At 41.3% G+C, this 19,919-nt stretch overlaps 1 protein-coding gene across 1 annotated transcript in view; it reads left to right on the top strand.

The window, feature by feature from the left end:
* Positions 1 to 860: 860 nt before the first annotated feature.
* Positions 861 to 19,919, top strand: part of LOC308108455 (lysyl oxidase homolog 2A-like) — a 27,682-nt gene continuing 8,623 nt past the window's right edge. Inside the window, exons 1-6 of the mRNA XM_080461401.1 lie at positions 861 to 1,309; positions 2,939 to 3,253; positions 5,712 to 5,887; positions 14,497 to 14,705; positions 16,971 to 17,187; positions 18,648 to 18,831. Coding sequence (XP_080317527.1) covers positions 1,099 to 1,309; positions 2,939 to 3,253; positions 5,712 to 5,887; positions 14,497 to 14,705; positions 16,971 to 17,187; positions 18,648 to 18,831 — 1,312 coding nt within the window. The 5' untranslated portion in view covers positions 861 to 1,098. The remainder of the gene's footprint in view (positions 1,310 to 2,938; positions 3,254 to 5,711; positions 5,888 to 14,496; positions 14,706 to 16,970; positions 17,188 to 18,647; positions 18,832 to 19,919) is intronic.

Raw genomic sequence — 19,919 nt, 5'->3', positions numbered from 1 at the left:
CTTATTTGTTTTTACATCTTTTTCATTGCATCTTTCGTCTTCTCTCTTCACTTGAATTTATTTCCAGGGGTTGTATTCGCTACATTATCTCTCCACATGGTGGCGTCCTTCTACACTGCACATAAGACACACGAGTACCAGAAAACCTCAATGTTTCAGTGGAAGACTTGTTCTCTTACCAAATAAATCATTTTGAAATGGTCCATTATTTCACAGCCTTTGTCAAAATATTTGCCCGCACAGAACACATTGAAAGTGAAATGTAGAATCTCAGTGGAATCAGCACATAACACACAAGTTAACTGAAATCAAATATCTAAACTACTTTCCATTAAAGGAATTTTGCATGTCAAATAGAAGGTGTGGAGCAAGCTTGAACACTTGGGGGTTTTCTCTAAAGCTTTTTGAATAAAGTATGATATAGTTAAGTATATCACATTCATAACACAGTTGTATAATCATATAATCTACATAATGAGAACATATAAGAGGAGTGGACTCCACAGATAGGAAACCATCGATCTTAAAGCCTGATTCATTCAGTGTAGGATCTTGAACAGTTTGCTAAAGTATGCAGAGTGAAATGAAACGATGGCCCCGTATCCGGTAAATATCAAGGAGAGGAGGGTGCTCTGATGTTGGACAAACCTTATAGTCCTACATATCTCCAATTTTTACAATTACCGAGTAGTTAATTTAATCTTTAGTAACCACCTTTAAGTGACCACGAACCATAATCATGAATTCCATACTAGCATTACTTGTAATCCCTCCTGACGTTCAGCCCTTCTGACTGTTTATAAACCCTCCTTTATACGCATTGTATACTTTATAAGTATTTCCCGCCCGCCTCTGTCTTTATAGCCTGCCTCGGGACACAACAAAGGGTAGCGGTTTGCAGCACTTCCCCCAGGTGAAGTCTATTCTGCAGTTTTACTGAAGCCCTTCCTAAATACTGACAGGTGTGCGTGTCGGTTGCTAAAGCACACAGAAGCGTTTCCAAGAGGTGAAGCCGGTCCGGGCCAGGGAGCTTCCTTTCCTTTCGCCATTAGTTTGTTTTCGTAACCCTGGTGATTGCTCTGAGGGGGCGGGGCCCGGATGCTGAGGCGGACTCCCATTGGCTGTCGCGCCTGGTGTGGAGTGGGACGGGCGCGCGCTGCCAGCTGTGAGGGGCGCGCGGCGAGCGGGCCGGGGGAGAGTACTAAAGGGGACAAAGAACCTCTGCCTCCTCAGCTCATCCTCTGCTGCAGGTTGGAAACCCCTGAAAGTCCAGGAGGAAACGAGTTGGGTCCGCTGCTCGTCCATCGCTGTAAGTCGTTTATCTTGATTTGGTAACTCTTGCTTCGTTACATGCAACTTTGTTGACACTATGGAACTTTGAGATAGCGGGCTGCCAGCAAACTTAAATACCCAGTCAAATGTTGTTTGTTGTGTTTTTAATTCCTTTCTTTCCCATTGAATATGTGTTTGCTTTAGTTTACTTTAGTGTTTTCTTCTTCTGTGCTGTCACATTGTTTCTCATAACTCTGAAACTCCTTTCCCCCCCCCCCCCCCCTCACTCTTTTCCACTCACGTTTCATATCTTGATCTGAGTCTCTTGATGGTTGATTTATGCTTTTTCACAAATTATACAACATGAATACTCTGGACTTTGATGGAGAAACCAACAGCATAAGTATGGGGGACTTTCCTACTGACTTGACAATCCTTGGCTACCTTCCACAAACAAGCATTTTTTCACTTATGATTTGGCCTTGTAGTGCAAAAGTGGCTGCATGCTTTTATTTTCTTTGTGATGTAAGTGATTTTTACTCATATGCATGCTGCTCCAGCTGCAAGCACATTCTTGATTTGGATGCAGTTTCGTAACATTAGGCTCCTCATTTTAAAGACGTGTGGGTTCTTTTTAAAAAAAATGCTAAATACATCTTGATTCATTAGAGTGATGTTTGTTCACTTAGGACCCTGATGGACCTGCTTAAAACTTTTTTTTTTTTTTTAATCTATCAGTGCTGTAGTGTTCACTCACAGATGAATTAATCAATCTGACGGCACTATAACATCCCCTTCCCTCTGCTAAGCTTTCCCCCCCATAGAGACCTTAAACAGATGTTTCAAAGTAACCATCACCAGTGACGTCTCCCACAGCCTCACGATTTATTAACCGTGTCCCGCAGGGCTGTTTTCTCCAAGCCTCCTCATTTACTTTGGCTGCATCTATGACGTAAACTCTGAAGGCGCCCCCTCCTCTCTTCTCCCACTCTCTCTTTCCACACGCTGGAGGATGAGGTGTTCTCCTGACTTTCACTGTCTGTCTTCTCTCCCTGCCTTTCCTCCACCAACATTCCTCCCCCCAGGCTTTCTGTCTCACTGTTGACACTTTCATAGTTTGTCATGAAATATCCAGGGTGGAGTCAACTTTCTCCCGGTTGTACAGCCATGAGGCACAGATCGGCACATCAATAAGAAGGGGGCAGCAACCTCCCCGCAGGAGCCCACATTTGCTCTTCATTAGGCTGTCACACAGACACAGAGACGTCTCCCTGTCTCAGAAACATAACCCTACTTCTTGCATTTTCTCCTATTATGGAGAGCTGGATGCACTGAATGTTTGCTCAATATACTGTAGATCTGTGGTGAATTCTGTTTCCATACTTGTGGTTACATAGGGGCTACTGAGGGGTCTTTAGGGGTCAGACACTGTGGAGAAAACCCAGCATGGGATTTTTATACTGGCACTGCTCACTCTATTAAATTATGGCCAAAAACCACCACACACCACAAATTACTGTCTGCCTCGGCCTGCCTTCCGATAACTTTCAGCCTCCAGTTTGGCTCCATGAAAAAGAAAAGTCCATATTATACACAGATGAAAAGACTTCTCTGCAGCGATACTCATTTGATGTCAACATGCTTTTGTCTTCTCATTTTTGTTCAGCTCGTCCATCCTTTCCTTCCTCATTCGGCATCATGCTGCGCCCAGTCATCATCAATCATCTGTTGTCCACCTTGCTGTGCATGTGGGTGCTGTGCAATGCCCAGTCAGACTCTGGCAAACCTGTAATTCAGCTGCGTCTAGCGGGGGAGAAGCGGAAACAGTACGAAGGCCGAGTAGAAGTTCTCTACAACGGAGAATGGGGCACAGTCTGTGATGACGACTTCTCTATTTACGCTGCCCGAGTTGTGTGCAGGGAGCTGGGCTTTCTCGATGCTGAGTCCTGGTCACCCTCAGCCAAGTATGGAAAAGGAGAAGGTAAGAAAGAATGGCGCCTTCGGAAGTTCAAGTAGAAATCATGTTTCTAGGCATTTAAGAGGGGGGCACTCAGGAGGATGGAGTCGAAGGCTGTATATGTCTGCAAATAGTTTTATATGTTCCTTGGAAATCTCTGCATAAGGTGCAGGTTTCCCCCCGTCTGAGTGCCCATGCCCCCGGGAACCGGTTTCCCCATTAGAGAAAACTCAGGCATGATAATCAGCACACAGTATGAGCACTGCTAACACTGGGTTTGTTAACTCAAGACACACACCGATGTTATGCCGTCTCCTTCCCTGTCGGTTGTGTATGAGTTTATTATTCCATGGCTGTAGAGGCACTGATGAGATTCCCATTCCTGCAAATGTGATAAGTGCTGACTGCTGGCGATAAATGTACGTTGGTCGCTGGAGATGACACATATTTTCCCCCTTGATTCAACCACATGCAGTGAGCCACTCTAGAAGTGAAGTAATCAACGTCCCAATTAACTTTCCGAAAGGCGGCAGTCATAATTCCCTGAACCGTGGCTGTGAAGCAAGGCACCAAGTGCCTCTAATGTTGCATACATACACTTTTTTTTTTCTTTTTTCTTTTTTATGACAAGCAATTACAAAGCAGTTTGATGTATACGTGTGCACAAGCTCTCCGGGAAAGAAACTGTTTACACTTCATGTTAGCACTGCCATTTGGGATTGGTTTAGGGTGTGCCATCCAAGTGTTTCTAACATACATTTATGCCCATTTTATGATTGTGTAGTATGAAGTGTTTAATGACAGGAAAGGAATATGTTGGGCGTTTATAGAAAATGTAGTTTTACACACTGACAGACAGATTTACTGCCTACATTTAAAGTTGCACATTATGAAATTGAATGATATGTTTCTAACACATATTTACCGTAAAACTGGCAAAGATTTTGCCTTTCTGTTGTTCGGTTTGTTATCAGGTTTGTTTGCAAAGGAAAGGAAATATTCGTTTTTGTTGTCTTTTGTAATACGGGGCTATGAAAATCAAGATCCGTTTTTAATCGCGACGACTTGTCGACTGGTCACAAAACATACCATCATACGTTTCGGGAAATCTCAAAAACTGACCTGCCACTATACAAGTAGTTTTTGCACTTTCAATATGGTAAAAAGCACAGACTGCAAAGATGAACAAGTCTGCTTCACTACAAAATTCATTTATCTTCAGGTCTTTTTATGAATTCTGTTCTATCTCCGTTCAGCTTTGAGGTGTTTGGCAAGTTGATTGACCTTAAGTGCCCATAAATAAGAACCTTCAAAATGAATAGCTCCTTGTGGACTGTGCTCTCTGTTCATTTCAGCAGCTTGTTAAATCCTATTAAGGGCTACGAATAATGGGGGTTTTGACACGGAAATCCAGATTTATAGCAGCTGATGAAGCCTTGTCGTTGCTTAGGCAGATTCCAGCTAGTTTGCACTCCGCTGTCGTTCAGCACTTGGCTCTGATGATGAAAATGTTCCAGAGGTATTGGCGCTTCTGCCAGGAGGAGACTATGTGACCATTTAAAATGCAGTCACTTTCTTGGTATGATCACGATGTTCCTGAGGATGATGTTGAGACTACCAGAATGTGATTAGCAGCACGTTGGTGTTTCCATGGCCTCAGTACTGTGGTTTCCCTCACGGGCTGACTCAGAACAGCCAGCTGGATGGCAGATGAACGGCCGTGACAACACGTTTTGGCTCAAAAGCTCAGAAAAAAGCATCAGGTTATGTTAGAAACTAAACACGTCTCCACGTGAGTAAGTTTACCGTGTCTCTGACAGGGCTACACTGGAAATGATGAAATAGATGTTATTGAAGTACGATTTTAACTTAAGCTGTCTGGATGAAATGTTTAAAACGCCCATCATTTGTATTTCTAATTAAATGAACACTTTATTCAGGAAAGTTATTGGTAGTGAAGGATTAGTGGGCTTTGGAATCCTTTGTAGCACGGTGGAAGAATAAGTTTTGCAGTGTAAATGAGATGGAGGGAGACAATAAGGACCTAAATGTTAAAACACAGGAACATAATCAGAGGAGATATTTTTGAATAGTTAATTTAAATTAAGAAGCGATCCAAAGCCACAGACTCCTTAGTGTACAATCCCACGACTTTGTTTTTTTTTTTTGTTTGTTTTTCGTTTTTTTGAAGTAGCAAATCCTCACAATTAAGAAGCTTTAGTTCCCTGCCTAGTTGTTAAAACAGGAGCAGAATAATGTTCTCCTTATCCACGAATCATTTCATTTATTAAACTCTCTGATGTGCACATTTTAAATGCAAAGAAAAAAGGTACACTAATTCCAATATAGGCACCGCAACAGCCAAATAAAGTAACCAGAGCTTTTGGTTTCATCTATTAAAAACAATAAAGAGGATTTTCAGTTTAACAAAACATTAAGCAAAAAAAACAACTCCTCAGTTATTTCACTGTCTCTGTTCCAGGTCGTATCTGGCTAGACAATTTGCACTGCTCTGGTTCAGAGAAGAGCCTGGCTCACTGTCTTTCCAACGGCTTTGGAGTGTCTGACTGCAAACACTCAGAGGATGTCGGGGTGGTGTGCTCCCAGAAACGCATACCAGGATACAAGTTCATACGGAACCAGGCCAACAGCGACCAGGTAAGTTCACCTGAAGAAACGCTCGCATAGATCATAGCCACAGGGTGTGATCGCTTGATCACAGAATTACCAACATCCGTGTGTAGGACTCACACGGGGTTCAAATAGGCACACTTAACATGACCAGATGTTCTGGGCAATAAAAAAAAAAAATATATATATATATATATATATAAGAACAGAGGATGGGCCTAGGATGAAAGATGAACTTGATAAAACAGTGGTGCATATTTCCAAATATCTTGAAATATTTATATATTTTTTTCCCATTTTTATTCCACGCACTAAATCAACATGTCAGGACAAGCTAAGGTATTTTTGTGAAGATTCGCACATCTGCCATGGTGTGAAGCAAGTGAACTGATCTGAGGTGGGAACAGTACAGAAAATCTGTTTTAATCTTGTTTAAATGTGTTCATGACAGGAGACATTCGATTTACCTGTATAAGACATCCTCATTCAAAGCACATTTCTCAAACAGTCTATGAAAATGAACATGGCCTCATGGTGGTGTAGTGGATAACAGTCTCGCCTCACAGAATTCCCAGAATATTCCCTATTCGGGTTCAGGTTTGGGGGCCCTTTCATGTAGAGTTTACATGCTCCCCCTCTGCATACATGGATTTTTTTTTTCCTCTAGCTAAACAAGTTTCCTCCCACAGTCTAGAATACATGCATTCCAGGTTAACTGGTAACTCTAAATTACCTGTACGTATGAATAACGGAATGTATGTTTTCATCTGTTTCTTTTTGTTTGCGCTGCAACTTACTGGCGACCTGTCCGGGGTGTAACCTGTTCAACTCCAGTGCCCCCGATTTTAACTAGCAAAGTAGATTACATGGTGATAATTGTACTTAAGTATGAGTAAAATCACATAGTTGAAGAAATACATATAAACCCCCAAAACACTGCCGAGTTGTAGTGGTGTGAGTATTGTCGTTTTGCTACTAGAATGATGGAGTTTTAATTGTCCACGATTTGCACCCATGACTTTACCTACTCGGCTACGTTTGCCCACGCAGGACCCCCACTCTGTGAGATTGTAGCAATGACTCAGAGAGCATGATGACCATCCAGCCTGGCCACAGAAAACGCCTCTGTGCCGGATGGAAAGTCAGTGTGGGCTTGTGCCTGTGAAGGGAGAAAGGGAGGGGGGGTGAATCGGAGGAAGACATTCCTTCAGCTTGTCTTAGAACAGCTTATTAAAACGCCACTGTCATAGAGAGGTCTGGCGGTTTCAAGCCACACTGATAGAGATGATTGGTTGATTAATTGGTCCATCGGTCGGTCGATCAGTTGGTTGGTTGGTTGGTTGGTGGGTTGTCTTGATGAGAACCTGACAGAGCTTATCTCAGGGTGGGCTAAAGCCTAAAAGATGCGATTGTCATACGACAGCATTCTGCCTATTCAGTGAAAGCTAAGATTGCAACAAAGTGGTGATTCAAAATGTAAACACTATATTTTTTGACATGATTTATTGGCCAAAAGGAATGTCCTTAAAATATTAACTTTTATTGCATTTCTGTGTCGGTCCACTGTGTTTTCACATTTATATACATGATAGCATCTGGGTCTGGGACCAATTATTCTTATAGGATTTTTGAGGCCTGGTCAGTCACCCATTAAAGATGAAATGACAAAAAATGATAATAACAGTTGTTCATGTGGAGGGTAGATTTCATTTGCGTCATCAGGCTCATTATGGCAGCCAGAACATTGGCTACACTTTTTTACTGGGCTGGGTTATGATAACAGGTCTGACGAGAGGCTTGAAATCCACGTTTGTCTCCCTAATGCTTAGTTTAGTCATGGGAACCGGGGAGTTTGAGGAAGGAGAAATTGAAATGTTTAATTATAAACTGCTGGGCCCTATGCACAACATTCTTATTTTTATAGGTTGTATATGTCAGCGGCACCGTCCTGTTCCCTATTTGTCTTGCGTATTTAGGATCTGTGGGGCGTTTCAGCAGTCCAGTCCTCCACCCTGTAAATATTTCCTTGGTCTGGCTGAAGCCTTTCATGTGACAGGGGGAGAGGAATGGGAATAAAGGTGTAGCGACGCCTCTTTAGCCATGCCCGAACTGACATCAGCAATGGGTAGCACTGTTTCTGAAATCAGTTTTATTTTTTTTTTTCTGCAGAGCATGAATTGACAGTTTGTGCTCAATCTGGAAAGTTAAAATCCGCAGTCATGTGTGGCGCGTCGGAAGCAGAGGTCGTGACGAAAAAAAAAAAAAAATAATAATAATAATTTTATCACTATGTCACTACAACAAAATGACTAACACTCATTTGAAATGCAAAGAGCTTTCTGGGAGACTGTGCATCCCTCTCTTTACACTGCATCGTCTGTAGATTCTTAAAGGTTTTATTGGACAAACCTAAGCTTAGATAACATAGTTTTACACCACCCAGCAAATTCTTATTGTATATAGAAAGTACACCATGTGGAGGTCAACATAAAGGTTCACAAAGTGGCTTTAAACAGCAATTATTGTAGCTCTTGTGAGGGTTAATTTCTGTTTTAATGCTTATGGGAATAAGAGAAGACAGTTAAATTCAGCTTCACCACAAATAATAGTCCACTGAAGTTCTCAGTCTATTATTAATAAAAGCAGTAGCTTTCATTGGCCTGGGTTACTCAAGTAGAAGTACTGCAGGGTCAGCTAAACGACATCATCTTAGATACAGAAAGTATATTACAGCATTTGAAACACTGCAATATTACAAAATTGCATCAAAATTGATCAGCCTATTTATTATTTTACATTATGGATGTCCTGATGTAATGAGTTGAATTACTGGATGGATGTCTTGGAAATATGTATACAGAAAACATGTGTAACTTTGGAAGATATGCAATGTTCCACATTTGGAAAGAAGTGTTAGGCCGGGATTCAAGAGCTGCAAATGAGCAAAGTGAAGCAATTAAAGAGGTTTACTAGACTTTAAAATCTGTTTTATTTGTTTTCTTTACTTACTCGGTGGTAATATGTACATTACTTAAAACTACAACTATTTATCAATAGAAAATGAGTAGTCATTCTCACGCCAATGCTTGCTTTAGTCTTTTAGTCCATCGCATAATTTCAAGTAATGTGGATGAAAAGGAACCTCAAAGAGTATTTCTTGCACAATTTAAACTCTTATCAGGTCTTTTTAACCTCTGACCTTCTCTAACTGCTGCTTTTAAGGTGGGTCTTTACTGCACTCTGCTACTGATTCTGGAGACAGAAGACATGTGCCATGCCAAAAAAAAAAAAAACATTCACAGTTTGTTGTGTAACACCCCAAAAAACAGAAAATAGATTAATGCATGGACAAATCATTGTTGTGAATTATATTGATCATTTGAATATGTTACATTTAATGTCTCCCATTATAGCAACAGCAGTCACTGAAATCTATTTATTTAGAAACAAAGCATGAAGAAGTTTGGGGCTTTCAAACCCAGCAGAGTCGCCTCGGTGTTATTGTGCATTTGTTTCCCGCTCAAGCAGAAGGTCATAACAGATGAGGTCTTTCTGTTTTGTCAGAGGGGGAACGATCATCACCAGAAACAACCTCTAACGATCTTTGTTTATCCCATGTTGGTGGAGATGAATCAAGCGGCTCCGCGTCCACTTCCTCACGTGAGGATAGCGCACTGCAGAGTGTGACGTGTCATCTGAGGATAATGATGGGTTGAAGGTTCGGGTGGAAAGCGCCTTTTTCTACAGAGGTTCTTCACTCTGTGTTTTCCTGAGAGTTGGCATTGTGGTGTGCTTGTGCAACGGTTACGTAATCGTGCCATTGTTGTCCCCCGCCAAAGAGGAAAATCCTCTCGCTCACCCAGGATAGAATCGCTTCTCCGTGTACCTTTTAGAAGGAAAAAGGTTTCAGATAAAGAAATAAGACACTGCTGCTTGCAGGCTAGAAGGATAATATTAAAAACACATGACAGGTTTAGCTTGAGTTCATTTTCACAGAGGAGACGTGAGTTTCCTCTTGAAGAGACGAGAAAACAAAGCAGTGTTAAACGAAGCAGCTGCAGCAGACCAGTGGAACATTAACCAAGTTTACTACACAACACTCACATCGACCATCAACACACATACATCAGATGCCGGTCGCAATAACAATTTTCCGCAGTTTAAAGGCTTTCCATACTTTGTAATTCTAAACAGGGCAAAGGTTGCTGTTCTCCAGCAGTGTCTGCGTTCAGGAATTTCAGTCTCTCTCTCTCTCTCTCTCCTTCTCGGCTATACAACAAAAGGAAACCCGAGCCAAACTTGGATTTGCCTTCAGCGTGATGTATGCGTGAGGCTTGTGAGGAGGAGTGTGATCAACTGGAGAATGGGTTGATGACAGTCAGACAGCTGAAGCCAGTTTCTCCGCTGCAGACAAATTCGCCACATGTTCAACAGCTGGATCGCGGCGTGCCCTCTGGGATGCCCGGGCCCTGACTGCCATTATTAAGGCCTACGCTTTATGATATAATGTCTGCACATTGTGGCGAAATATGAATTATTATATGTTAACTTTACATAACATCCAGACGAAGTCTGTAGATATGACATAAGCTGAAGTTGTTGAAATATGTGCAGTTAAGACGTTGCCAATGTCGCCGTGAAGCATGCGTTTCAGGCTTTTCTCTGATGTGGCAGGAATCAAAGCAGAAGGCGACAATTTAGCGGGCTTGAAAACTCATTATGTAACATTTTACATTTTGTCTTCCTTATCCACACAACCACCAAAAAGTGTGAAAATGGCAAGTTTTGGCTTTACAAGGATGTTTATCCTGTGCTCTTTCCCAGCTGGCAGCCTGGGAATCTCATTTTGGAGTCTTGCACGTGGACAATAAATCAGACATATTTGCAAAACAAATGATTACATAACTCAATATACATAGATAAAGAAAGGCATATACTGATACATCATTGTCAAAGTAAAGCCTTTTTTTTTTTTTTCAGAGGATCAACGGTTATGTTATATTCAGCCCTTTCAATGTGTACCATGTGTACTCCAGTCAGTGAACGTACAATACGCTTATCTTAACATACCAGTTGTGTTACAGTTAGGTAAGTCCAGTCTGAGGTGATTTATGTGTTTGTGTTTTTTTTTTTCTTTTCTTCTTCTTTCACGGCCCAGATGGGAGCAGAACTTAAGCTGATAGCTATTCCAGATGCAACTCGGACTCTCTCACATGCACTCACGTACATGAGCAGGCACACGTCCGCAGTCGAGCCAGTTAGTCAGAAGGGCAGAAAGCGAGGTGGGGTGGATGTGAAAGTCATTTCAAAGAGCCTTGCTGTTCTCCTGCTTTCCAATCGAAATTGCTGCACCCTCACGGTTCATAACCGTCGAGCACCGTGGGGCGGGGCCAGTGGGAGGTGAGGGGGGCTCTGGGCACGTGCAGACAAACGTGCGGGAACGCACAGGAAGGCTGATTAAAGCGGAAGAAATGCACAGTAGTGGAGGCATTAGTCAGACACTGGCTAGACCACAGTCTCATGTTCGCACTTCTACATTTGAACCCGGTCGGGGGGTGGGGCATGTCAGAAAAACAAGTCTGCTGTCTGTCCAGTAGGAAATAGTTCAGTAATGGTCCGAGCTCACTTAAGAGAGGAACTCTGAATAAATCTGAATGAGGAATGTTTTCTTTTCATTTCAAACAGCCGCCTTTTCTAAACACGAATATACAACTTCGCTATGTACAGCGGGGGGAAAAAGTGGCAGAAGGAACAAGCCACTCCAGTCAGAGGGTTACCGATGAGGTAATGATGCAGAAATGTCTAGTTTAAGAGTCACCGCAGTATGACCTGTAGGAATGGATTCATGTTTAATTTTTTATTTATTTTTTAAACAAAAACTGTCCAAAGTAACACAAATATTACTGAAATCCATCACAGCATAGTTACATTATGGAAAATAAACTCAGTAAATACTATTAATGTCATGTATGGGAAATAATTGCCAGAGTATCAATTATGATATTCTGTTATACAGAATCATCACTTACAAGTTGTGGCCCTTTGTTTCAGTTTAATAAATTATGGGTTGACTCATTATTCAATTACCATGGAGATAAAAATATACACATAACTGATATTTGTACATATTTGCTTGTTCAAAGCTTTTGTTGGTACAAAAGTAAAATTCTACTTCTGTTCCCGACATTACAATAATTATCTAAGTACCTATATTACAATGAGCTGACTATATTCTTATTGGCATTATACAAATTAACCTGACATAAAAAATTTTGTTTGAACTTGTAAATGCAATATGAAGGAGCTCAGTGAATTCCAGCACGGTACCGCAGGTGTAATAGGTCCAGCCCTGAAATTTCCTCACTACCAAAAATTCCACAATCAACTGTTAGCAGTACTATAACAAAGTGGAAGTGATTGGGAACAACAGCAACTCGAAAAATCACAGAAACTATATATACTTTATATCGATTGAACAAATAAGACAACATCTACGTTTGAATTGGTCTAAATACAAGTGAAACATCCTGGTAAGATGATTCTATAACAAGGTAAATATATTGTTTATCTATTCCACTTGGTGCTTTTGGACAGAGCAGGTTTTTGGTGCTAAATGGCAGATCTGAAACTGATGTATGAATCAGATCACACACTTAATATCAGTGAACTGTGACTGTAATAGTGGTTTTACAGACTGAAGCTATTTGGAGCTTGGAACTTTTTAGTCGTGTCATATGTAGCCGTTCATTAGGTAATTATTCTTTTTGTGGTATATCTGGATTTTTCTTGAATTTCTCTACAACAGGGCTCAAATGGTGAACAAAGTATATCATTGGGCCTCGGCCAAATGGGACTGTGCTGACCTTGTGTCTGGTAGTTGGGGTATCTGGGGGGCGGTGTAGGACACCCGGACTGATCCCAGCTGTGCATATCTGTCTCGCTCTGCTTCCTCCCTATGAGCCAAAAGAAACTCTGGTCAGATCCAGCCGAGCGCTCCACTTCATCCTCCCCTCGACTGGTATTTTAGTCCACTTTGTCTTTTTTTTTGAGTTCACCTTTTATGTCACTCATTTTCAGACCAATATGGATCCCAACACCAGTTAAATTGAGAACATTGGCTGCCAACTCACATCTCCTCACCTTTCCTTCCTGTCAGACGCTGACGGAAAACACTGTTTTGCCAGCAGGAATCTCTTTGTGAAAGAGTGGTTTTTAGCGGCTTCGACCGCTGCGGTCAGTGGGAGGGCCGAGGTCACTGTAGAAGAAGTCATACAGGCTCCTCCTGTACTCCGGTCTTCAATGTTCAGAGACCCTGAAAGGCTTGAACATTCCCTCAGGCTGACGCCATCTCAGGAAACCACCCTGTGGGCAAGAGTTTAGTATTCTGGGAGACATGCCCGAATGTCGTTTTTTTTTTTTTTTTTTTACTCTTAAAAAAACTGGCTGTAGTGAAATTACCGAGCTCAGCATTTGCAAGACCAGCTCAAGTTTGGGCCTTTTTTTTTTTTCTTTCTTTTGGCATCCACAAAAAACTTCACACCCAGTCAGGAACCAAGTGTGGCATTTGGCTCATGGAGGGAAATGAATAATGACCCAAAGGTTTCAGGTAGCTGTTTCCTCATGAATCCCAGAGGTCAAATGTTACCATTCCTTCCTGAGTTAGGGGTTGTCAAGACAGTGCTAACAGTGCTAATTGTGAACATTAGTGACCCTCAGTCTGAAGTGTTTTATAGCCTTTTATAGGAGACCCTCTCCAGTCTGGAATGTGGCAACATCTTAACTCAATATAATTTCAGTCTTCAGCGCCTCATTTCTTTGGGTTTCTGTGTGTCTGAAGGGGAAATACTCTTTTTTGTTAATCTTCTTTTTTTTTTGTCATTAATAATACTAATATTGATATATTTCTAATTTTCGTCTACTTTTCAAATACCACACATTATTGTTTTTTGGTATTTTCTTCACAGGAACCCCAAATACTCAGCGAGTTTTGACACAGTAATGTACTGCACACAAACCTCCCACAGCTCTGACCTAAGGAGGATATAGGAAAAATTCCAGATATTTATCCAGCCTGCAGAAGGCCTCTTTGCATTGGTTAACAAGTTTAAACAAAAAAAAATAAAATCAGCCCTCACATTTTCATTTTCAAACACGTGCAAACGATTTTGTCCCTAGAAGGCACATTTGGATTCTTTCTTTCTAACGCACAGGCTGTAATGTATGTAATACATCACCTCGAGAAGCACTTGTGAAGTGTTTTCATTGTAATATCAACAGAAAAGTTATATGAAAGCGTGACGCTGAAGCATGAAGTTGAATGTTACACAATGCTGCAAGTTTCCCAGTTTACTCCTTAGGAATGTGTTTTTGGGGGAAGCGGGTCCACGTGGATACAAATCGTATCATTGCGCAAGATGGTAGATCAAACGATTCCAGTTTATTCTGAGGGAATCGAGAACTATGCATAAAAACAGGCGCTTGACATCAACCCAAATGTATTCTTACAATGGATCAAGAAAAGCTTTGATTCCAAGGACAAAAATTAATGGACGCACTAAAAATGTGTGACGTAGCCTTTAGACGGTTTGACTTTTGATTTATATGGAGAACAGTGATAAAACTGCTGTGTTTGTCAGGGCATACCGGTGCAGGTGGAGGATGTGAGGATCAGAGCCACATACTCCCAAAGGAAAAGGATTCCCATCACCGAGGGCTTCCTGGAGGTGAAAGACGGAGGCAAGTGGAGACAGATCTGTAACGTGGACTGGACAGAGATGAACAGCAGGGTCATCTGTGGCATGTACGGCTTCCCCGGGGAGAAACGCTTCAACGTTCGACCCTACAAGTGAGTAATGGAGCCGGGGCCAGCAGCGACGTTTGAACAAGACCAATTAGATGTGATGCAGGAGTTAAACTGTCATTTCAACATGATGATTTTTGTTTTGTTTTGTCAAATCACTGTAAATTTTGTTAAGGGAGTAGCAGTATCAATACAAAGACTGTGTAAAGCATAACAGATGTCCCACTCATTGATGCACAATCTAAACTTTCATTAGGTTAAAACTAATTTGCATATTCCTAGAGATCTTTTCAAACGGATTTTTTGGCGTGAGGATTCTGAGGAATGCTTAATCCCATACTGAAATGAAGTCAGGAGGTGCTGCATAACCTGGTTTGTTTATTCTAGTTGCTCGTCACTCAGTCCTTCATCCAGTTTCCACATGGAGAATAAACAGACACGGGCCTGTAGATTCTTGACAGGAGGCCAGAGGAAGTTTTAGCGGATGAAGGATTGGCCTTACTGGGAATCGACTCAGTGCACTGCCCTGTGAAATAGTGGCTCTTTCGGCTGTGTCTAATTATTTCCTTCTGAGGAGTTTTCACATGCTCCTTTTCAGGATTTGTCACATTCAGTCCTCAGTTTTACACAATAAAACACAGCTGTTTTTATAGAACATTTTGTAATTTCCCCTTCTTTTCTTTTTTTATCTGCTTACAAGTCAACTGAAGTGCAAAACTAAACAGACTTTTTTTCTGCAAATGAGAAAACAATCAAACGAAAAAAAAAATCTCACTGCCAGCCCAGAGTACGACTCCCACAAGCACAGAGCGAAAACGTGACCTGACTGACATGGAAACAGAGTTAGTCACCAGACCTGTTTGTCACTGAGCAGGCTGTGTTATTTAAGGTCAACAGATCTGCAGCTGGATTCTCACACTAACATTTATGGCTTATTTAATAATTTGTGATTTGGCCACGTTAGGAAAAAGAAGATTCATTTATCTTTAAAGCTTCTGCAGACATGATCTCATCTGATTTCAAGTGAATCTTACATGTGGATGCATTTAGCTAATGGAAATAGAGGATAGGGCCCATCAAACCAGCACTTAACTTTGTTTACCCCTTCAGATCACAAAGCATGTGTGGTTTTACTGCTGCTGTGGTCTCACGTGGTTCACTGTTTTACCAGAGGTGAAAGACCACATCACTTTTTTTTTTTTAAAATACAGTATTAAAGAACAGCTCTGTTCACCAAACATGTCAATATCAACGAATGTACAAAGCCTTAAGTTACATTTGCCACCACTTGTTGCGTGCCTACACCACTTGAATAAACTGTAAAAAACTGAAGAGGCATTAAAAACAAGCCCTGCTGGTTTCATTATATGGTCTGTTTCTTCTGGGGCTCAGGACTCGCTGTTGTCTTGTTCCTCACTGACCCTTAGTTGATGACTTCTATTCAAGGATGGGGTCATGGGAATGTGAAGGTATTCCCACAACAGTACTCCCATTGTTCTCCTCGGTTTGAGATGAGCACCGCTGGATTTCTCACACAAAATAAAAAATTCCCACATCCCCCAAAGCAGCTCCCTAATATTGTCCTCAACGAATATGGGAAATAGCTGTTTAATTTAATGTGCTCCCAGTGGATACTGTAGCGTGACGACACACAGACTATCCTGTCTCTGTATTTGGGTGTTTTTCAGTGTGCTCTAGTATAGAAATATGTTTTCCTACATAAAGTGATGCACACCCAGACATCACTGTGAGGGTAACGTTCCCATTGCTGTGTAACCCAGTTGGTGATAGATTGTTTTTGTGATGATGAATTGTTCCACCGTTAAGGCTTTGTGAAAAAGCACCTGAGCTCACTAGAGGTGTAACACAAAGCAGTCAACGTACATCACATTCCACAAAGACTAGCTACACTGTATATCCGTAATGGAGGACTTGTCTGAAGCGTGTCTGAACATTATAGCCTTTAACCCTTTCAGTCCTATCCTCACTGGTGACAGGATGTGGGATTTGTGCTATTCATAACAATAACTCCTAGATTTGCAGAAACATTCCCATCGATCCACCTTTTTTTTGTGGATATTTCTCCAGCCATTAGGTCATAATCGATCTTGTCAATGGAGTAGTATAACTGATAACAACAGATACTGTGAAGTTGTGAGAACAGGCTTTTTTTTAAAAAACTTTTTTTATAATTAACCTTGAAATACAGCAACATACTTTTTACTCTGCCTTTTCATGTCCATACATTAACAGAATGTAGTTTGCAACGTTATTAGTGACAAATTGTCTTAATGTGTTTCACCTCCACAGACTGCTCGCCAAGCGCCGTAAGAAGAACTTCTGGGGTTTCTCTGTCAACTGCACCGGCAATGAGGCCGACCTGTCTGAGTGTAAAGTAGGCCAGGAGATCGAGCTGAAGCTCAACAACACCTGTGGACAGGGCATGCCCGTGGTGGTCAGCTGTGTGCCGGGGCGGGCCTTCGCTCCCAGCGTCAGCATCGGCTTCAGGAAGGCCTACAGGGTGGAGGTTGGTCAAATGTAATATCCTCATGCGCAGTATATTTCTGTATCGACAGTGTATGCACCGTATGTACACATGCAAACCACGCGTGTGACTAAAGGAGGCGTTGTGTTTTGGTGAATTTGTAAAACTGGGCACAATCGGAAGCATCCTCACTGCTTCTGAGAGTGTTTCTAAAAATGAGCAAAGCATTCAAGACAGAGTCGTTTTTAATGACCATACTCTAATGTGTCAACTAATGATATTTCATTTCTCGTGAATACTTGCAAATGATAAAATATGCTTGAAAACATCATACGGACTCAGATCACAATTATTTAACTCTTTCTAGCTTTAAAAGTCTTGAAATTGAGTTCTGTGTTTTGGTAAAGTATTACCTGAATGTCACTTTTCTATAATGTATGACTTGCAAAGAACCTATCTTTACTAATGGCTTTACTGAACGCTTGACCATGTTTAAATAAATGCAGTAGTTATATGTGTACAACAATGTTCTCAGGCAAGTTTGTTTTTTTTGTTGTTGTTTATTATGTTTTCAATATGAATTCATTGATCATGTTAACTGATCAGAAAGAAAAGTTGCTTTGCAGGAGCAAGGAGGGATACCAGCACTTAGCTCAAAGTTTAGCATGACAGTTTAATCCTGTGATATATAATTGTAATCCTTTTCAAAATATTAGTTTGAAAGAAACAGAAAGAAGATATGACCAATATTTGCGTTGTAAAGGGTTAAAATGCAAACATGTTCGTTATCAGACTGAACAGCACTTCAGAATGTCAGATTTCTGTAGCGTACAACTCTCATTTATGTCAGTGGTTGTAACTGAACACAGTGCAGATGTTTCGTCTCACTCAGACACTTTTAATTTATCAGCGATCTGAACAGAAACAGATGACTGTCATTTAAAACTTGTTTGCTTTGTAAATAAAATCAATTGTTGCATCTCCACAACTGAACAAGGAAGCCGTTTTATTGCTAGAAAAGTGTTCAGTATGCACGTGATATACAGTCTGATGACCACCTCTTGTCATGAATCCAGTAATCCTTATTAATCAAGTGGCTCTGCACTGAAACATCTGGAAATGTTTGGATAAACACTCAGCGTTTATCATGTCTACAGTAAATGGTCGGTGATGTTCTTTAAGCCCACGGAAACAGAGCTTGGGTTACCTCTGCTGGTCTCCGTTCCTGTGTGGTCATGTTGTGTACAGCCCGAGTTTGATCACAGTGTGGTTTCAGCTCTTGTTTAGTGAGCTACACGATGCCAAATGCCAGTGATGAGATTTGGATCGTTGTGTTTTGTTCACACAAACTCTCAGTGAGTTCAAACTTACGTACGTTGACTAGAGGAAGACCTCCATTAAATACTCTTTTCTTTGCTCCTGGGCGTTCAGGACTCATCACAAAATGAGCATTTTCTCCTCCACTTCTGCTGAATTCAGTTTTCGTTGTGCTTTATCGACAGCAACCTTTGGTACGTCTTCGAGGAGGCGCTATGATAGGCGAGGGGCGAGTGGAGGTGCTGAAGAACGGAGAGTGGGGCACCGTTTGTGACGACAACTGGGACATCCGAGCTGCAACTGTGGTGTGTCGAGAGCTGGGCTTCGGCAGCGCCAAAGAGGCCCTGACTGGAGCACGGATGGGACAAGGTATCTACAGATACGCCACGCTCTCTCGCCACTGACAGTATATGATCACACTCCCATAATAGTTACCTTTTATATTGGCCCTTTTCTTTGTTTAGGTTAAAATATTAGGAGGGATTACTTATAACTGCTTAATTTACTGACTTTAGTACAGTAAATTTAGTTGGCCTTGATCAAAACTCTTTATGGCCAATAAATACAAATAAAAGTTTCTGAATGTTTTCTTAGTACATTCCAGTTTGTAAGTTTTGCAAAGCAATGATTGGTCACACCTTGATGTGTGATAGTCAGACTATTCCCACTGTGGCGAATGGGCGTCGGCACATCCTCAGTTTGCTCAAGAGAGCGACTGTATCGGCATTGAAAATAAGCTACTGCAACAAAAATAATTACAGCTGCCCACACAGCCCTGTTCAAAAAAAAAGAAATGTTGGCATACATTACATTTGGAATAATCGGAACTATATCTGATACATCCTCTTTAGTCTTTTTAAAATGACCAGCCTGCTTTGAGACAAGCTGCAATCTTCGCTCACAGCAGACACAAATGTCTGACCTGCCATTGTCTTATAGGTTTTTTTTGTTAGACATTGATGGAATGACACCATGAGAAAGTTCAGTGTCAAACAATATCACAAACTAACAATTCAAAGACGCGGTTAACCAGTTTAATGACTGTTTTTGTCTTCCAAGCCTTGCTGGCGTTGTCAGGATACTATATATAATATACTGTAGCTGCTCCCTGTCAGAGAGCGCTGCCTGACGGCAGGGTCAAATGGTGATAGTTGTCTGAATATAGTTTACACTTAAACCACTGTATGTATATTTGTCAGTGGGCCCCTTTTATGCCGCTGGAATAACCTTTGTAGCTGAGTCTGACCACAGAGTCACTTTGTTTAGTCTCTGTCACAACAGCTGGCTGGTTCTAAAAGCTTAAAATGTGTTTATACTTAAATATTAGGCTGACAATTGGTAAGTATCTCTTACTTCACGGTTAAACGACACGTCACATCTCAAGAACCTTCAAAGTACTCTTACTTAACAAAACTCGAAACTCGAAAACAGCTGGACCTCATTTCCAGCTGTGAAAA

Source organism: Lipophrys pholis (assembly GCF_963383615.2).
Source record: "Lipophrys pholis genome assembly, chromosome: 4".
Lineage (NCBI taxonomy): Eukaryota > Metazoa > Chordata > Actinopteri > Blenniiformes > Blenniidae > Lipophrys > Lipophrys pholis.
The sequence above is the reverse complement of the archived record's forward strand: the minus strand, read 5'-3'. Positions and strand labels throughout refer to the sequence as shown.